This window comes from Kogia breviceps, chromosome 1 (genome assembly GCF_026419965.1).
Source record: "Kogia breviceps isolate mKogBre1 chromosome 1, mKogBre1 haplotype 1, whole genome shotgun sequence".
NCBI lineage: Eukaryota > Metazoa > Chordata > Mammalia > Artiodactyla > Physeteridae > Kogia > Kogia breviceps.
In genome coordinates, this window is record NC_081310.1 from 66940831 (window position 1) to 66955608 (window position 14778).

Sequence of the window (14778 nt, forward strand, 5' to 3'; positions counted from 1 at the left end):
ACTAATGCGAGAAAATAAAACTGTTGGGGAAACACTGACTGAAACCGCCCACCCTGGCCAGCACCACAGTAACCATTTGCATGAGTTATTTTACGATAGGAGATCCTGGTAAGGAACACAGAACTAACAAGCCACCACCAACCGGAAGAATTTGGGAAAGGTCAAAAGGAGATGCCAGTTCATCCTACCAACCTCCCAGAATCCTTCTTGCTGGAATCTGTCTTGGCTGAGCAATGTGAGCGCCACCAGGAAGGACCCTGAGTCAGAATGATTAGCCAGAGACAACCCGGAAACTAATGCCATTACCATAAAACCCGAGACTGTGAGCCACGTGGCAAATCAGTCCTTATCCTCCTGCTCTCTGCCCACGTGCCCCTTCCCAATAAAGTCTCTTGCTCTGTCAGCACGTGTGTCTCCTCGGATAATTCATTTCCGAATGTTAGAAAAGATCTCACTCTCGGGCCATGAAAGGGGTCCCCCTTCCTGCAACAAAACTGTAAGGGGAAAGAATTATAATAAAGTCTTTAACTCATTCATTTGTAAAAATTCTCAGAACAAGAAATAAACAGAATGGTTACCTATCTGAGAAAATAATTTATTAATTATTCTCAATTTGGGAGAATGTATATAAGGGTAACTGATGTTTAAAAAAACAAAATTCAGCCAAGTAAATTTGAGATCTAATTAACTTTATTAGGCGATTCAATAATCAGGCAGCATCCCATCTAGCATTCCAGGAGTGGTACAAAATGGAAAGCTTTTATAGAAAGGAGGGTGGGACAAGCAAGTTATTAGCAAAAGAAAAAGGTTACTTTGGGCCAGGTCCTCTTCTTTTTGAGGGGAAGGGAATAGCAAGGATCTTTATCATGCAGATTACCTGACTTGTACTGATCAGGAAATTTCATATTGTTTTACAGGTCACATTTCTGGGCAGAACTGACACTGCAATTAAGCCGTGGTTTGATGTAGTGGAAGGCAAATTACTCCATTTGGGGCTTGTTATTTCTTTTTTATTGAGGTGTCCAGCTCATTGGGGTATAAGCATGAGTTGGCTTTCTTTGTTCTGGGAACTGCCACCCAAGTTGTAGGTTGAACCTCCCTTTTTTACTGGGTGGTAGCTCTCTTAACAACTCATTTTGATCCCATAATTTTTCATCTCATAACTGAAACTGAAACAGGAGAGAAGGGGGGCAGGGCACAACCTTTAAAATAATGACAAAGCCATAGGACATGACATAAACTGGTTAGAACCAACTAGGTCCAAGATGGCAGAAAAGACTTCAACTAGACCTTGAGCCTCAGTATATGCTCATTGTAACACATCAGCAAGTTAAATGACACACACACAGGCGCCATGACAGTTCCAAGGCTCACCATAAAAGGTCAACAAGTAGGCGGTGGCCAAGTTCCTGGAAATCCCCACCCCTTCCCCAAAATAACTAGAATACTCCTCCCACTCATTAGCCTATGAAATTACCCACCCCTATAAAAACTGGCAACCTCGTACCCTGGTACCTCTCTCTCGCTTTCTGAGATGGTCCACACTCTGTGGAGTGTGTTTCTCTCTAAATAAATCCACTTCTTACCTATCACTTTGTCTTTCACTAAATTCTTTCTGTGATGAGACATTAAGAACCTGAGCTTCGTTCAGTCCTGAGACCAGGTGTGTGATCTCAATTAAAAGACTGTGGGTTCAGACTTCCCTGGTGGCACAGTGGTTAAGAATCTGCCTGCCAGTGCAGGGGACATGGGTTTGAGCCCTGGTCCGGGAAGTTCTCACATGCCGTGGAGCAACTAAGCCTGTGAGCCGCAAGTACTGAAGCCCGCACGCCTAGAGCCTGTGCTCTGCAACAAGAGAAGCCATGGCAAAGAGAAGTCCGCGCTCTGCAACAGAGTAGCCCCTGCTTGCCGCAACTAGAGAAAGCCTGTGAGCAGTACGAGGACCCAACGCAGCCAAAAATAAACAAACAAATAAATAAATTCATTTATTTAAAAACAGACAAAAAAAAAAAAAGAGACCGTGGGTTCAAGTCCCATCTAGGTTTTGGCTGGGTTTGAGTCCCCCTAAAACTGAGTTCCCCTGCTGAGTTTATGATTAACCTCTCTATCCAAAACTTTATTCCTTTTCTTGTCCCGCCCCTGTTCCCCTCAAGATTGAGGAGTAACAAAGAAAAGGGAGGATTGACACCGAGCAGGATCCTGTGGGGCCCTCCCAGGTACAAAAGATAACCCCCCCCCCACTTCTTGTTTATAAAAGAAGGCTTTAGTCTCCTAGGCCTTCCCTGAGTTCCAAAGAACAGATTCAAATTCAAGCAGTTACTAATTAAAGAATGCAGAAACACAGGAAAAGCAGTCAAGAAACAATAATTCAGTGATAGAACAGAGTCCTAGTTCTGCCTCAGGAAATACACATAACAATCTGATACATATTTTCGAGTTGTTCTGCAGGAACTAAGACCCCCATCCAGTTGGAGGATGGTAAATACATGCTGAGACGCCAGACTGGTGAGAACCATAAGGTTGATGATTGAGATTCCTGGAACACCACCCTGTTTACCTCACCACCAACTAGTCCAAAGAAAGTTGTACACCCTGCAGCCCTCACACTAAATATTGCCTTTAAAAACTCTTCCTTGGGGCTTCCCTGGTGGCGCAGTGGTTGAGAGTCCGTCTGCCAATGCAGGGGACGCGGGTTCGTGCCCCGGTCCGGGAGGGTCCCACATGACGCAGAGCGGCTGGGTCCGTGAGCCATGGCCGCTGAGCCTGTGCGTCCGGAGCCTGTGCTCCGCAGCGGGAGAGGCCACCACAGTGACAGGCCCGCGTACCGCAATAAAAAAAAAAAACCCTCTTCCTTGGGAATTCCCTGGCGGTCCAGTGGCTAGGACTCAGCGCTTTCACTGCTGTGGCCTAGGTTCGGTCCCTGGTTGGGGAAATAAGATCCTGTAAGCCAAGCTGTGCAGCCAAAACAAAACAAAACAAAACACTCTTCCCCGAAAACCATTGGGGAGTACAGGTCTTCCGAGCATGAACCACCCATTCTCCGTGCATAGCCCTTGCAATAAACCTTTTTCTGCTCCAAACGCCGACGTTTCAGTTTGTTTGGCCTCACTGTATGTTGGGCACATGGACTTGGGTTCGACTACATAACCGTCTCTTGGTTATGAGAATCCTTACATGCCAGTGTTTTTCAGTTCTGTCTGAATCTTCATCTCACATCTGACACAAATCTCTCCTTACTTGACTGATTGAGGTTGCCATCCTCCCTCTGTGCTATTGTTGCTTCCCAGGCCAACCTTTACTGGCCATCAATATCAGACTGATGTGGTGCCCTCTGTGTGGCAGGAATTTAAATGCTGGTCACATGTAGAGTGATTCTGAGAGCAATGAAGAAATCTATCCAAAATATAGCCACCAGGTATGAAAGAGCTAGCTCCTGTAAAAATCTGTCTTTATCTCACCGTCTTGGTCTGCTTGGGCTGCTATGATAACAATACCATAGACTGGGTGACTTAAACAGCAAACATTTATTTTTCACAGTTCTGGAGGCTGGGAAGTCCCAGGTCAAAGTACTCACAGATTTGGTGTCTGGTGAGAGCCTGACAGCTGCTTCGTAGGCAGCCATCTTCTTGCTGTGTCCTCACAGGGCGGAAGGGGTGAGGGAGCTCCCTTGGGCTTCTTCTACAAGGGGACTAATCCCATTCACGAGAGCTCAACCGTCATGACCTAATCACTTCCAAAGGCCCCACCTTCTACTACTCTCACAATGGGGATTAGGTTTCAACATATGAATTTTGGGGGCACACAAATGCTCAGTCTATAGCACCCACCCAAGTGTTTGTGAAGGCACCTCAGATGGTCTATACCTCACAGATTTATCCTAGAGGCCCCTTGCCTTGGCACCCTGTTGACGTGGTGCCAACAAAATGACCCAGGTCCAGTTGCCTTCCTCTGGTGACACTTTTATTGTTGCCATGGCCAACAGTGGGTGGCCATCTGCTCCGCAGCCCTTTCTCTCAATTCTGGCAACACACTGCTCTTTCTCCTTTTACTGGGGCATCAGGTACTCTGCAGAAGAGATGGTTAGCATCCCTGGGGATGGGGGCAGTGAAGGAGGAAAGAAACTCTCTTCCTCACCAGCATGTCCTCAAAGGCTCACCGCAATCACATCTCAGTCCTCTCCTGTGGAGCAGGGATGCGATGTGGTGGAGAGCAGTACATGGGAGGACTAATTTTCCTACTCTCAGTAAGCCTTGAGTGGTGTTGGCAGACCCCTAACAGCTGGTGGTGCTCTGGAACTCAGAATGTAGGATGTTTTTACACCTTTGATACTTAGCTTTAAGCCTTAGTCTCCATTCCTGAACCACAGAAAAACCTCACTCAACATTTTATAAAGACATGCACTGAAACCACATCATCAACTGTCACATCGATAACCTGACTTTATCTTGGGCCTTGTGCTAAGAACTAGGGTGAATACAAAGGATTTAATTATATTTTCCTACAGGCAAAGTGATTTCAGTATGATAGGAGAGACTGAGTACATACATTAACAGAACAATGCAGAAAACAGACAAATATCCAGAACAATTACAGTAGCATATGCTTTATATTATGTCCATTTTGCAGAAAAAGGAACAAAGGCACATTTATTTAAGTGGAATGAGCCTAGATGTCTTCACTTCCAGCTTTGTCCATGTTTTAAAATTATTTTTTGTTTTGACATAACTTACAGAGTTGCAAAGATAGTACAGAGAGTTCCTGTATACCCTTCACCCAGCTTCCCCTAATGTTAATTATATAACCATCGTACATTTATCAAAACTAAGAAATTAACATTGATACAATACTATTAACTAAAATATGGACTTTCTTGTTTTTCATTTCACCATTTTTTCCACTAATGCCCTTTTCCTGTACTATGATCCAATCCAAGGAATCATGTTATATTTTGGTCATCATGTCTTCTTAGTCTCCGCCAGTCTGACAGTTTCTCCAGTCTTCACTTGTCTTTCATGTGTTTAACACTTTTAAGAGTTCCAGTCAGGTATTTGTAGAACGTCATTCAATTTGAGTTTTCTGATGTTTCTCATGATAAGACTGGGGTTGTGGATTTGGGGGAAGAATACCACGGAGGTGAAGTACCCTTCTCCTTGATCATATAGCAATATAACTTATTACTGGTGAGTTGACCTTGATCACATGGTTAAGGTGGTGTCTACCAAGTTTAGAAACCAAGGTCTGAGAGCTAAGTGCATTCACTGTTACTGGACCATGATTGCTGCTAGACCCTCCAGTGGACAGAGTTAGGAAGTATATATGTATACTAGCCTATGTATATACACGTTTATATTTCCTTTTCTACTTGCTTATTTGTCACTTCCTTCTCTGACAGTAAGAAACCTGCCTCTCCCTACCTGTAATATATTTACTTATTTGTTCAATTCAAGTATGCCCTACAAATTTACCAACTAGACTGCAGCGTTTGTTTTCAGTTCTTTGTGTCTTTATCTTACAGTTTCAAGCAAAACATTGTTTTCCAAAGTTACTTAGGCCAGCTCTTTTTTTCCCCCATTCCCTTCAGTGAGATTATGTCATACATTTGTGAAGCAGTTAGATTCATTTTTTACAATCTGCATTTTATTGTGTGTTCCCCTGATGGCCTGGTGAATTTTTTTAAAATTTGCATATAACAAAAGTCACCCTTTGTGCTATACAGCTATTTTTGTGTGTGTTTTGACAAATGAATATAGTCATGTATCCATCACCATAGTACAATACAGAACAATTATCCTAAAAATTCCCTTGTACAGCTCCTTTGTTGTAAACCCCTTCCCTCTCCCCAAACCTGCCAACCACTGATCTGTTTTCCACCCCTATAGTTTTGCCTTTTTCAGAATGTCATATAAATGGAACCATACAGTATGTAGATTTTTAGGTCTAGCTTCTATCACTTAGCAAAATACGTTTAATATTTGTCCATGTTGTTGCATGAACCTAATTCACTCCTTTTTACTGTTGAGTGTGGATAAACTCATTGTGTGGATATAGGACACTTGTTTATCCATTCACCTGGTGAAAGACATTTGGGTTATTTCTAGGTTTTGGCAATTATGAATAAAGCTGCTATAAATAGTCATGTATGGGTTTTTTTGTGAATACAAATTTCACACTTGGATAAATACCTAATAGTGGAATGACTGGGTTGTATAATAGGTTTATGTTTATAAGAAACTTTTCCAGAGTGAATGTTATGCCTTGCAATCCCTTCAGCAGTGAGCGAGAATTCCTATTGTTCTGCATTTTCTCCAGCATTTGGTTGTCCACACTCATTTTAGAGCAGAAACCGTCCCCCCACCCCAACCCAACTTCCTTGTTCCTTTTGGCCTCTGCCTGGATTACCAAATAATCTGTATTCCTGCTTTGCAGCCTGCTGGTATTAGTGAAGGTAATGATTTTAGACTACTTCATGTTTCCACTGTGTACTAAAGTACTCTTCCATTTTTAACCTCCCCACAGTCCTATAAGGCAGTGTCAGCATTCTTAAGTTGGTATGAGAGATAACAGCACCCTGCCTGAGAAGAATTTCTTTCTGACTTTCTCAAACCTCTGCTTTTGTGAGCCTCTTAGCTCCCTACTCATTTCAGCTTCTTTTTAGCGTAACCAAATGAATCCACTGAAATACAAGGGTGGTCAAGGGTCTTCACTAGACCCTGTAATGGCTATGGATCCGGCAGGATAGACCACTCCATGTGGCTTTCCAGCTGGGTGGCTGGGTCTTAATTCATCAGGAAGGAGCCATGTGTCAGGCCCCTGCTCAAAGTCCCTACCTCCTACCTTGGCAGCTCACACATTCTTGTAGTCATGAGAGTCTTCATTTGACATCTCTTCTCCATGTTTCATCTGACTGTTCTCACTCTGTGCAGATGACTGATAGGCCACATACTCCTTTAAGGCCAGGAAACTCCCTGACTGCATGACAGGTTGAATGTGGGTCTCTGGACCATCTGTCCTGCCCTCTACATGGTCGGTGTTTGAAGATGTCGCTTCCTTCTCCTCCTGCTGCTGGTTTCCACTGGGATCTGGTGGTACATTTTCATAATCTCTGCAGCACTGAAAAGTTCCCCAGGGCTGCTTCCCTTGGATGGTCTCGAGATCCAACATTGCCATGTTGACATAATCATTTGAGGTCTGAGAAGACCCTTCCCCATCGTTGAGTGGATAACTGCTCTCAGTTCCTGGAGACCTCAGACTGGTGCAGTCACTGGCGTTCCCACAGCCCTCATATATTTCTTCAGTCAACTCCAGCACCTTGGTACTTGGGAGGATGAAGAGGTTCCCAGAAGGGCTGTTGGTAGAAGCTAAAGTCTCAGCAATCTCCTTTGCTGTGGGGATATTGACATAATCTCTTGAATCCTCTGAAGAGGTGCTTGGGCAATCTCTTGAAGCTCTGACATTGACATAGTGCGCTGAGGGAGTGAGGTTTCCACACATCTGGGGCCCCATGGTATTATCATAGATGCCCACTGCATACCCCATGGCATGAGTAGGGGCTCTGTGCACATGGAGGGCATCCCCTGCTCGGGAGGGCTATGAGTAAGAAGAGAAAGCCAGTGACAGGATAGAAGTAGAAACATGGACAAAACCTTTCTTCTTTCCCGCCCAGTACTACTACATCTAATGGTTCTTCCTCTCAGTTCTTCACTTTGGAGAAAAGGTCTGAATCAGGGGTCTCAAACCTCAAGGCTTCAGATGCTAGGTAGGAATAAGTGAAGTAGGTTGAGTTTAAGGAAAGCAGCAGTGTAAATTTGACAATAAATTGCAACTGTTTTTTTTGCCACACTGTGGGGTTTCAATGGGGAGTGGGGGAAGTATTATGAATTGGAGAGAGCCTGCTACTCCAGAGCACACTGAGGCGCAGCATAGTGGTTAAAGGTAGAGGCTTAGGCTCAGACTGAGGGTGCAAGTCCCAGGCCTCACCACTCTGTGCTGAGTTTGGGCAAGTTACCTAATCTCCCTGTGCCTTAGTTTCCTAACTTATAAAATGGGTATAATCATAATAATATCACACCATGAGGGTTTTGTGAGGAGTAAATGGATTACTGACCATAAAGTGTTTAGAATAGCTCCTGGCACAAAGAAAACACTAAAAAATGCTTGTTGTTATATTAGTATAGGGGCAGCTGACACACAGATCAGCTGATTATGGCCAATTAGAGATGCTAGTCTGTTGTTTCCAGAACTGCTTTTCAAGAAAAGCTGGACATCTGGACTTTAATGTGAAATCTTTTAGGTTTTTAAATGTTGCCAACTGGTTCAAAATGTCCTTCAAATACTATGGAGTACAATCCAAACCTGTTTGTGGGCTTAAGCCAGTTTGAAATCTAAACTCTAGATGCAAAATTCCCTCAGGGCCCACCTGAGTCCTAGAAGTAGTTTTAGCAATGGAGTTTCCTCTGCTATTCCTTTTATCAGCCACTTAGACTTGCTGCCCCAGGAAGTCTTAGAAGCAGCAGCAGAGCCCAAGGATGGGGGACATGCAAGAGGAAGAGGAAGCAAAGGTGGTGACATGGAGTGGCCACATGGTAATCAACCTAAGCCCCTGAGTGAAGAAAGGCTGGGTAACAACCGAATCAGCAGCAGCTGCAGCATGGCTGTACCTACCCAAGGATGGTCACAAAACCAAAGGAATTGATTCTTTTAACAAGCTAATGAGAACTTATCTATGGAAATAAGCACCCTGATCTTCAAAATAGTCCCTCTACCGTTCCTGGTGTGACTCCTCCTGGGGAGCTGCCTTTAGAGCCAGACTACAAGACACAAGGGATTATTGTTATTAATTGTAATAGTCCCCTTGTAACCTCAAAGGTATCCCCGACATGCTCAGTGCCTTTCTACACGAGTGAACTTATGAGTATTTCTGCCATGGAGGAGGATTGAAACAATTTGACGTAGGCTCAGAAGTAATTGCCAAAGTAGAACTTTAAGAGTATTTTGAGCACTGTCGGAATATTTAGGTACCCTCCCAAGGTGATTACTTGGAAGCGGACAACACTCATTTGGAAAACACATTTCAGTTCTAACACCATGTCCTTGAATACATGTGCCCTGGTGCCTTTCCTAAAATCTCAAGGTCTTGCTCCTCTCTTTCTAAAGTTTTTGCCTTGGGTGGTAGGGAAGTCCTGAGGCTAGTCTTCCCAATTTATTAATAGGGCCTCGGGGATGGGGGGCGGGGTGTGTGTGTGTGCCAAAGGACATGCTGTCTGCAGTCAAACCAGAGCCAAGACCTAGAACTCTTGCACTTCAGCTCTTCTGCCAGAGACATATCATTTCTCCCAAACGGGTTGTCATTTCACTTGACTCTTACCACATGCTCAGAGGGAGGGCTGTCAGAATTTCTGGAGAGGAGGCTCTCAGTACTGAAAATACGAATATTTCTTGATGGATGTCTTCCTGAAAGAACAGAGAACAAACCCTGAACATAGTCAGCCAGTCCTCCGAGTGCTTCAGCCTGTACAATTCCTGCATCTTGGGTGAAGTGGGTTTGTGTGATGTCTGGTGTCTGGGGCCTGGCGTTCTGTGGGGAGAGGGTCAGATCTACAGAGATGATGTGCTAGGAGACCTGGAACCCTCCTCAGCTAGCTGAGGACAAAAAGACACTAGCACAGGAATTGAGGAGGCTGGGAAGGAGGCTCCTGGGGCGAACCCTCCCTGCCTTGAGGCTGGAGGCCATTTTTTCCTTCTGTATGTCTTTCCCAATGCTAGACATACGCAGCTGTCACCTGCTAACTTACGTCAGGAAAAACCAAAGCTGCTGTCTATGTAATCAAACCATCATGCTGTACTCCATAAACGTATATGGTGATGTATGTCAATTTTTTATCAATGAAATCGGAAAAAGAAACAAACAGAACTCCCAACCCAGATGACCCCCCGCCACGCCCAGCTCCCTTCTTCGAGCTCTCCAAGCCCGCACTGGAGTTGCATCTTGCAGTCTATCTATCCCATTCTCTCTCATGCTCCCTGAAGGACAGAAAGGTCTGCAACTTTAGAGAAAGTTGCTTCCAGGTGAGAGGTACATTCTGGCGGTAGAAGTTCTGTAGGGCTGGACTCCATGGATTAGAAAGAAAAACCTACCCAGCTCTTCTTGTCTTCGGGGCAAGAGGTCATAAATATTTTTGGCTCCTTGTCTGGGTCGAGGCAGAGTCAGCAAGGGCATGACGGTAACTTGGAAGTAAGGAACTTGCCCTGCAAGTCAATGAGAGACACGGAGGTCATGGCTGGGCCCAGCTGCACAGAATGCAGGGCCCCTTGGGGATGAGATGGTCCCTGAAAATATTGCTCACCCTCACCATGTATCATGAAAAATACGTTTTCACACTTGACCAATTCCCTTTGAGCTAGAAGCATAGGGGACTCAGTGGACGGAAGCAGGGCACAGGAATACCAGGGCAAAATGACTTTCAAAATGGAACTCCACTCAGCACTGAGCCTTATGGAGCCACAGCTTAGGATTCCAAGGGAGACAATGACCTGTGTGTCAGGTAAGAACAGAGGACTACCCAGCCCAACAGTTTATCTCTGGAGGGTAAACTGGGCTTTAAATACCAGGCTAGTTGATTGACCCTAGGGTGTCTCAACTTTGGACAAAGAAGGGACTCACGCTTCTTCCATTTGTTCCAGTTCCACAGGATACAGAAAACTGTGACAACCAGGAGGACGGCAAGGAGCCCCGCCAACCCGGAAAAGATGCTGCTGTTGTGGTCTTTAGCTCTGCGAGGAAAACCAAATGCCATGACCCAGCAGAGGAGGGTGGCAAGTCGGAGAAGATGCTTCCTTTAGGAGGTAGGGCTTGAGGATTTGGAATGAGAGCCCGGTGAAGGAAAGCTGAGGTGGGGTGGGCTGGGTGGTGGGAGGAAGGGTCATCTTCCCTTGGAGAGAGGGAAATAGGACCCAGGAGAAGGGACCTATCCCTTTGGAATGCCTACTGGATGCCAGTGTTTTGCATGTGAACCTTATTTAATCTGTACAACAATCCCATTTCTCTTTGTGACCAAGGGATCCGAGAATTAGACTCAGAAAGGTAGAGTAACATGTCAAAGATCGCATAGGTCAGAAAGAGCACGATGGAACGTGAGTCTAGGTCTGTTTGGGCCCAAAGACTGTTCTTTCTATGGCTTCACACTGTCTTCCAAACTTGGAATGGCAAGTCTACCTGCTCCTGCTTCCCCCATTCCCTGCTCCTGGGCTTTCTGTCTTGCTCGAAGGAGAAGATTGCCCAATTTACAATTAGGAAGCAGCTCTGGGACAAGAGTCCAGGTTGCCTGCACTTGAATAACCCCTGTAGCACCAACTTGTGGAGCTGGTCTCCAAGCAGTACTCTGTTGTTCTGTGGAATTTAACCAATGCAAATGCATGGAGCAAGTTCTGGGTTTACTTGCAGTTCCCAGGCAGGCACGGAGTTACTGCTCTGCTTTGCCTATAAGAAGCAGCTAGTTGAGGTTACAGAAGGACTCACTAAGCAGACCTGCTTCCCCAATTACTAGAAACCAGGTCATCTATCAGGGAAGATTTTTGTCCTCCTGAGTTCTACTCTTGTTTACCCAACTCTGTATTGGACATTTCCACAGGGTTGCCTAATAGACATTTCAAACCAAAAATGTCTGAAACAGAACTCCTGTTCTTCCCCCACAAACCTGCCCCTCTGGTGTTTCCCATCATCTAATGACTCGGCTAAAAGCCTTGGAGCCATCCTTGAATGTTTTCTTTCTTTCACACCCCACTTCTAAGTTAACCAGCAGATTCTGTCTGCTCATCCCTGGGCATCTATCCAAACCAGTCACCTCTTGCTCCTCCATTACCACCGCCCTGGTCCGAACCACCGTGCATTCCATGTGGACCTTTGCAAGAACCTCTCTAATGGGTCTCCTTGCTTTCACTCTTGGCCCCAACACACTATCTTCACACACGGGCCGGAGTGATCCTCTTAACGGTAAATCAGATCACATCCCTCCTCTGCTTGCAACCGCCCATGACTTCCTATCACACTTGGCATAACATCCATGGTCCCTACCCAGTGAGGACTTCATGGCCTCTTCTGTTCTGGCCTCTGCCTGCCTCTGACCTCATTTCCTACCACTTTCCCTCTGACCTTGACCTCCAGGACTCTGTGCTGTTCCTGGCAAAGCAGTCTGGTCTCTCAGACCTGCTGCTCCCTCTCCCATAGCTCAGTCCCTCATTTCATTCAGGTCTCTTCTGAAATGTCACCTCCTCAGACAGGTCCTCCCTGGCCATACCCTCCCTGTACTCTCAATCCCCTTACTCTGCCCTGGTTTTTCCTCAGAGCACTTATGACTGACTGACATTATGTTATCCATGCATTTGTTCATCTGTTTCTATCTGACTCTCCCACTTGACTGTAAGCTCCAGGAGGTCAAGAACTTGTCTGCCCAGTTCACCTGGTGCCTGGAACAGTGCCTGGTACTCAGTAGGGTCCTGATGAATATTTGTTAAATTAATGAATGAGTAAATTATCAAACAAATGAATGAATATAGAAAAAGGATTTTTCTGCCAGGAGAGCTGCAAGTTTCTGACACTTTACAAATTCATTCCCCATCAATGCCTCTGTCCACCTGCAAGTGACATGTATTTGTTTGTCATGGTAATGATATTTACCTCCCCAAACTACAGTGATTTAAAATTTATTATTTTGAGCTGTGCTGTTATCATAGCACTGAAATTTATTCCTCCCACTGTCAGAGTTTCAATGGCTGATGGATTTTTTATTTAATATAATATTGAAGCTTTTAGCTGTAAAATTTACATCTACAATTAGTTCTGTGGGGTTTTAAGTTCTAAGGATATATCTTTTTCATATCTATGATTCCATTTTTATTCATGGCAAGCTTTTAGGGCCTAAAAACACCTGAAAAAAGTGGGCTTTTTGTTTCCATCAGAGGGGGAACTAGTTTTTGTTTTTGTTTCTTTGAGGAGTGATTGGTGGGACCTGAGACAGGAATGATGGAGGACAGCAATCAGGGCCTCTGAGAGTGAGAAATCCAACCAGGCCAGGCAGCCAGCTCTAAGGAAATGCTGTGTTATCATATTTCATCTCCCCCTATCAACTCCTTTTTCTCCTCAATACCCATTTCTTTCCTGCAAGCAGTTCTGAGTAAACTTCTCTGAGCCTAGAGTTTATTGGTCTCAGGGGACCACCCTGGTGAGGGGTGGCAATGCTGCTGGGGTAGAAGCCTCCCAGGGTAGACCAGGGCCCTCTGTCTAAATCAGGGGAGGGGAGAGCTCACCACCCGGGCCACTTACCTGTCTGGGCTGCCGAGGGTTCCCTGCAGAGTGCTGGGCTGTGAAGTCCTCTCTCTCATTTCTGAGCTGGTGGGTATGGTGACAGCCATAATCCTAGGACTGTCTCTGGCTTCAGCTCCTCCTTCTAAGCCTTCTCTTAATTGTCATCTGCTTGCCAGCCTGTCTGCCACTTTCCCTGGCTCTTCCTAAATTGCGGACTCCTAGGAGAAAAGTCAGAATTGGTTTGTGTTTTACATATAATCCTGTGTGGTATAACCACATTTTTTAGTAGATAAGAATGACAGAACTCCTCCTGGTCTGCATGTCTTCTGAACATTCCCCAACATACAACTTTCTACTCTCAAAATTCATCTTCTTAAATCTTTATTTACCAAAGTCCTTCACAAATAAAGTCTATTGGTTTTTATTTCTTTCTTTCTAAAGCTTCCCAGCTATCTTTCTAGAACTTTCTACCCCTCCCATCAACTCCCTACCTTGCCTCTATCCCTTAAATGTCAGGCTGACTTGACCCAAAATATGAAACAACAGGTTTGGTTCTACCTGGATGTAGCTGTGATGCCGACTGCAGGAGGGGCGAGCTCGTCTGGGTGTGGTGCTCCGCAGCGAGGCTCAGGGGGAAGCCAGGGTCTCTGCCTTGTGGGCGGGATGTGAGGGACACTGACGGGGAAACTGCCAAGAAGGCAGAGACAGGCTCCGTGAGAAGCTCATCTTCCCCCAACCCCCGAAGCAGAGAAGAGAGCAAACACTTTGCCAGAATGGAAACAGATAGTCAGCTACAGGAAGCAACACCACCAACGTGCTAATGAAGCATGGGGCCCAGGAAATGCTGCTCAGCTCTTAATAAGGTAGAAGCAATCATGTCTGCACCCTGTTCCCTGGACTGGCCGGCGCGCTGTGTTCTGCGGGGAGCGTGATTCAAGATGGGGCAAGGTGGGGGGGGATTTGTGATTGTTCGCCCTGAGTTTCTGAGACACTGAGAGTTTTTTAAGCCTCCAGATTTACAATGTTTGTTTCAGCAGACCTAAAGAGCACTGGGAGGTGCTTTTTAGAAACAAATGCACATCCCTGGCACCCGCTGCTGATTCGTGGGCGGAGGGTGCCGAGGGGGATCGGTGGTTTTCATAAATACTTCCCAGGTGATTTTGACAGAACTGGTCTGTGTTTCACATTTTGAGGACCTCTGCTCTGGGTACGAGCCCTAGAATGAAGCTGAAGCAGGACTGACCTGGCCCCGGGGGCCTGCCCTCGGGGCCCCCGACTGCTGGCTGGCTTGCTTACAGGGCTCTTCAAGAGAATATGCATCACAGTCTGGCCTGTTGTGCACCTGTCTCAGAAGCTGGAAGAGTCACTCCCCGTGTCTACCCAAAGTGTCCCAAACGTCAAAGTTTTTAAAAAAATAAATTTATTATTTATTTACTTTTGGCTGCGTTGGGTCTTCGTTGCTGCACGCGGGCTTTCTC

At 45.6% G+C, this 14778-nt stretch overlaps 1 protein-coding gene across 1 annotated transcript; it reads right to left on the reverse strand.

Moving 5' to 3' along the window:
* Nucleotides 1-4589: 4589 nt before the first annotated feature.
* On the reverse strand, nucleotides 4590-14075 carry LAX1 (lymphocyte transmembrane adaptor 1). Its single transcript, XM_059038450.2, has 6 exons — nucleotides 13859-14075; nucleotides 13319-13518; nucleotides 10661-10770; nucleotides 10135-10245; nucleotides 9365-9450; nucleotides 4590-7587 (listed from the first exon to the last, which is right to left on the reverse strand). Exons 2-6 carry the CDS (start codon nucleotides 13405-13407, stop codon nucleotides 6844-6846), a joined length of 1140 nt encoding a protein of 379 aa, XP_058894433.2. The 5' UTR covers nucleotides 13408-13518; nucleotides 13859-14075; the 3' UTR covers nucleotides 4590-6843.
* Nucleotides 14076-14778: the final 703 nt, after the last annotated feature.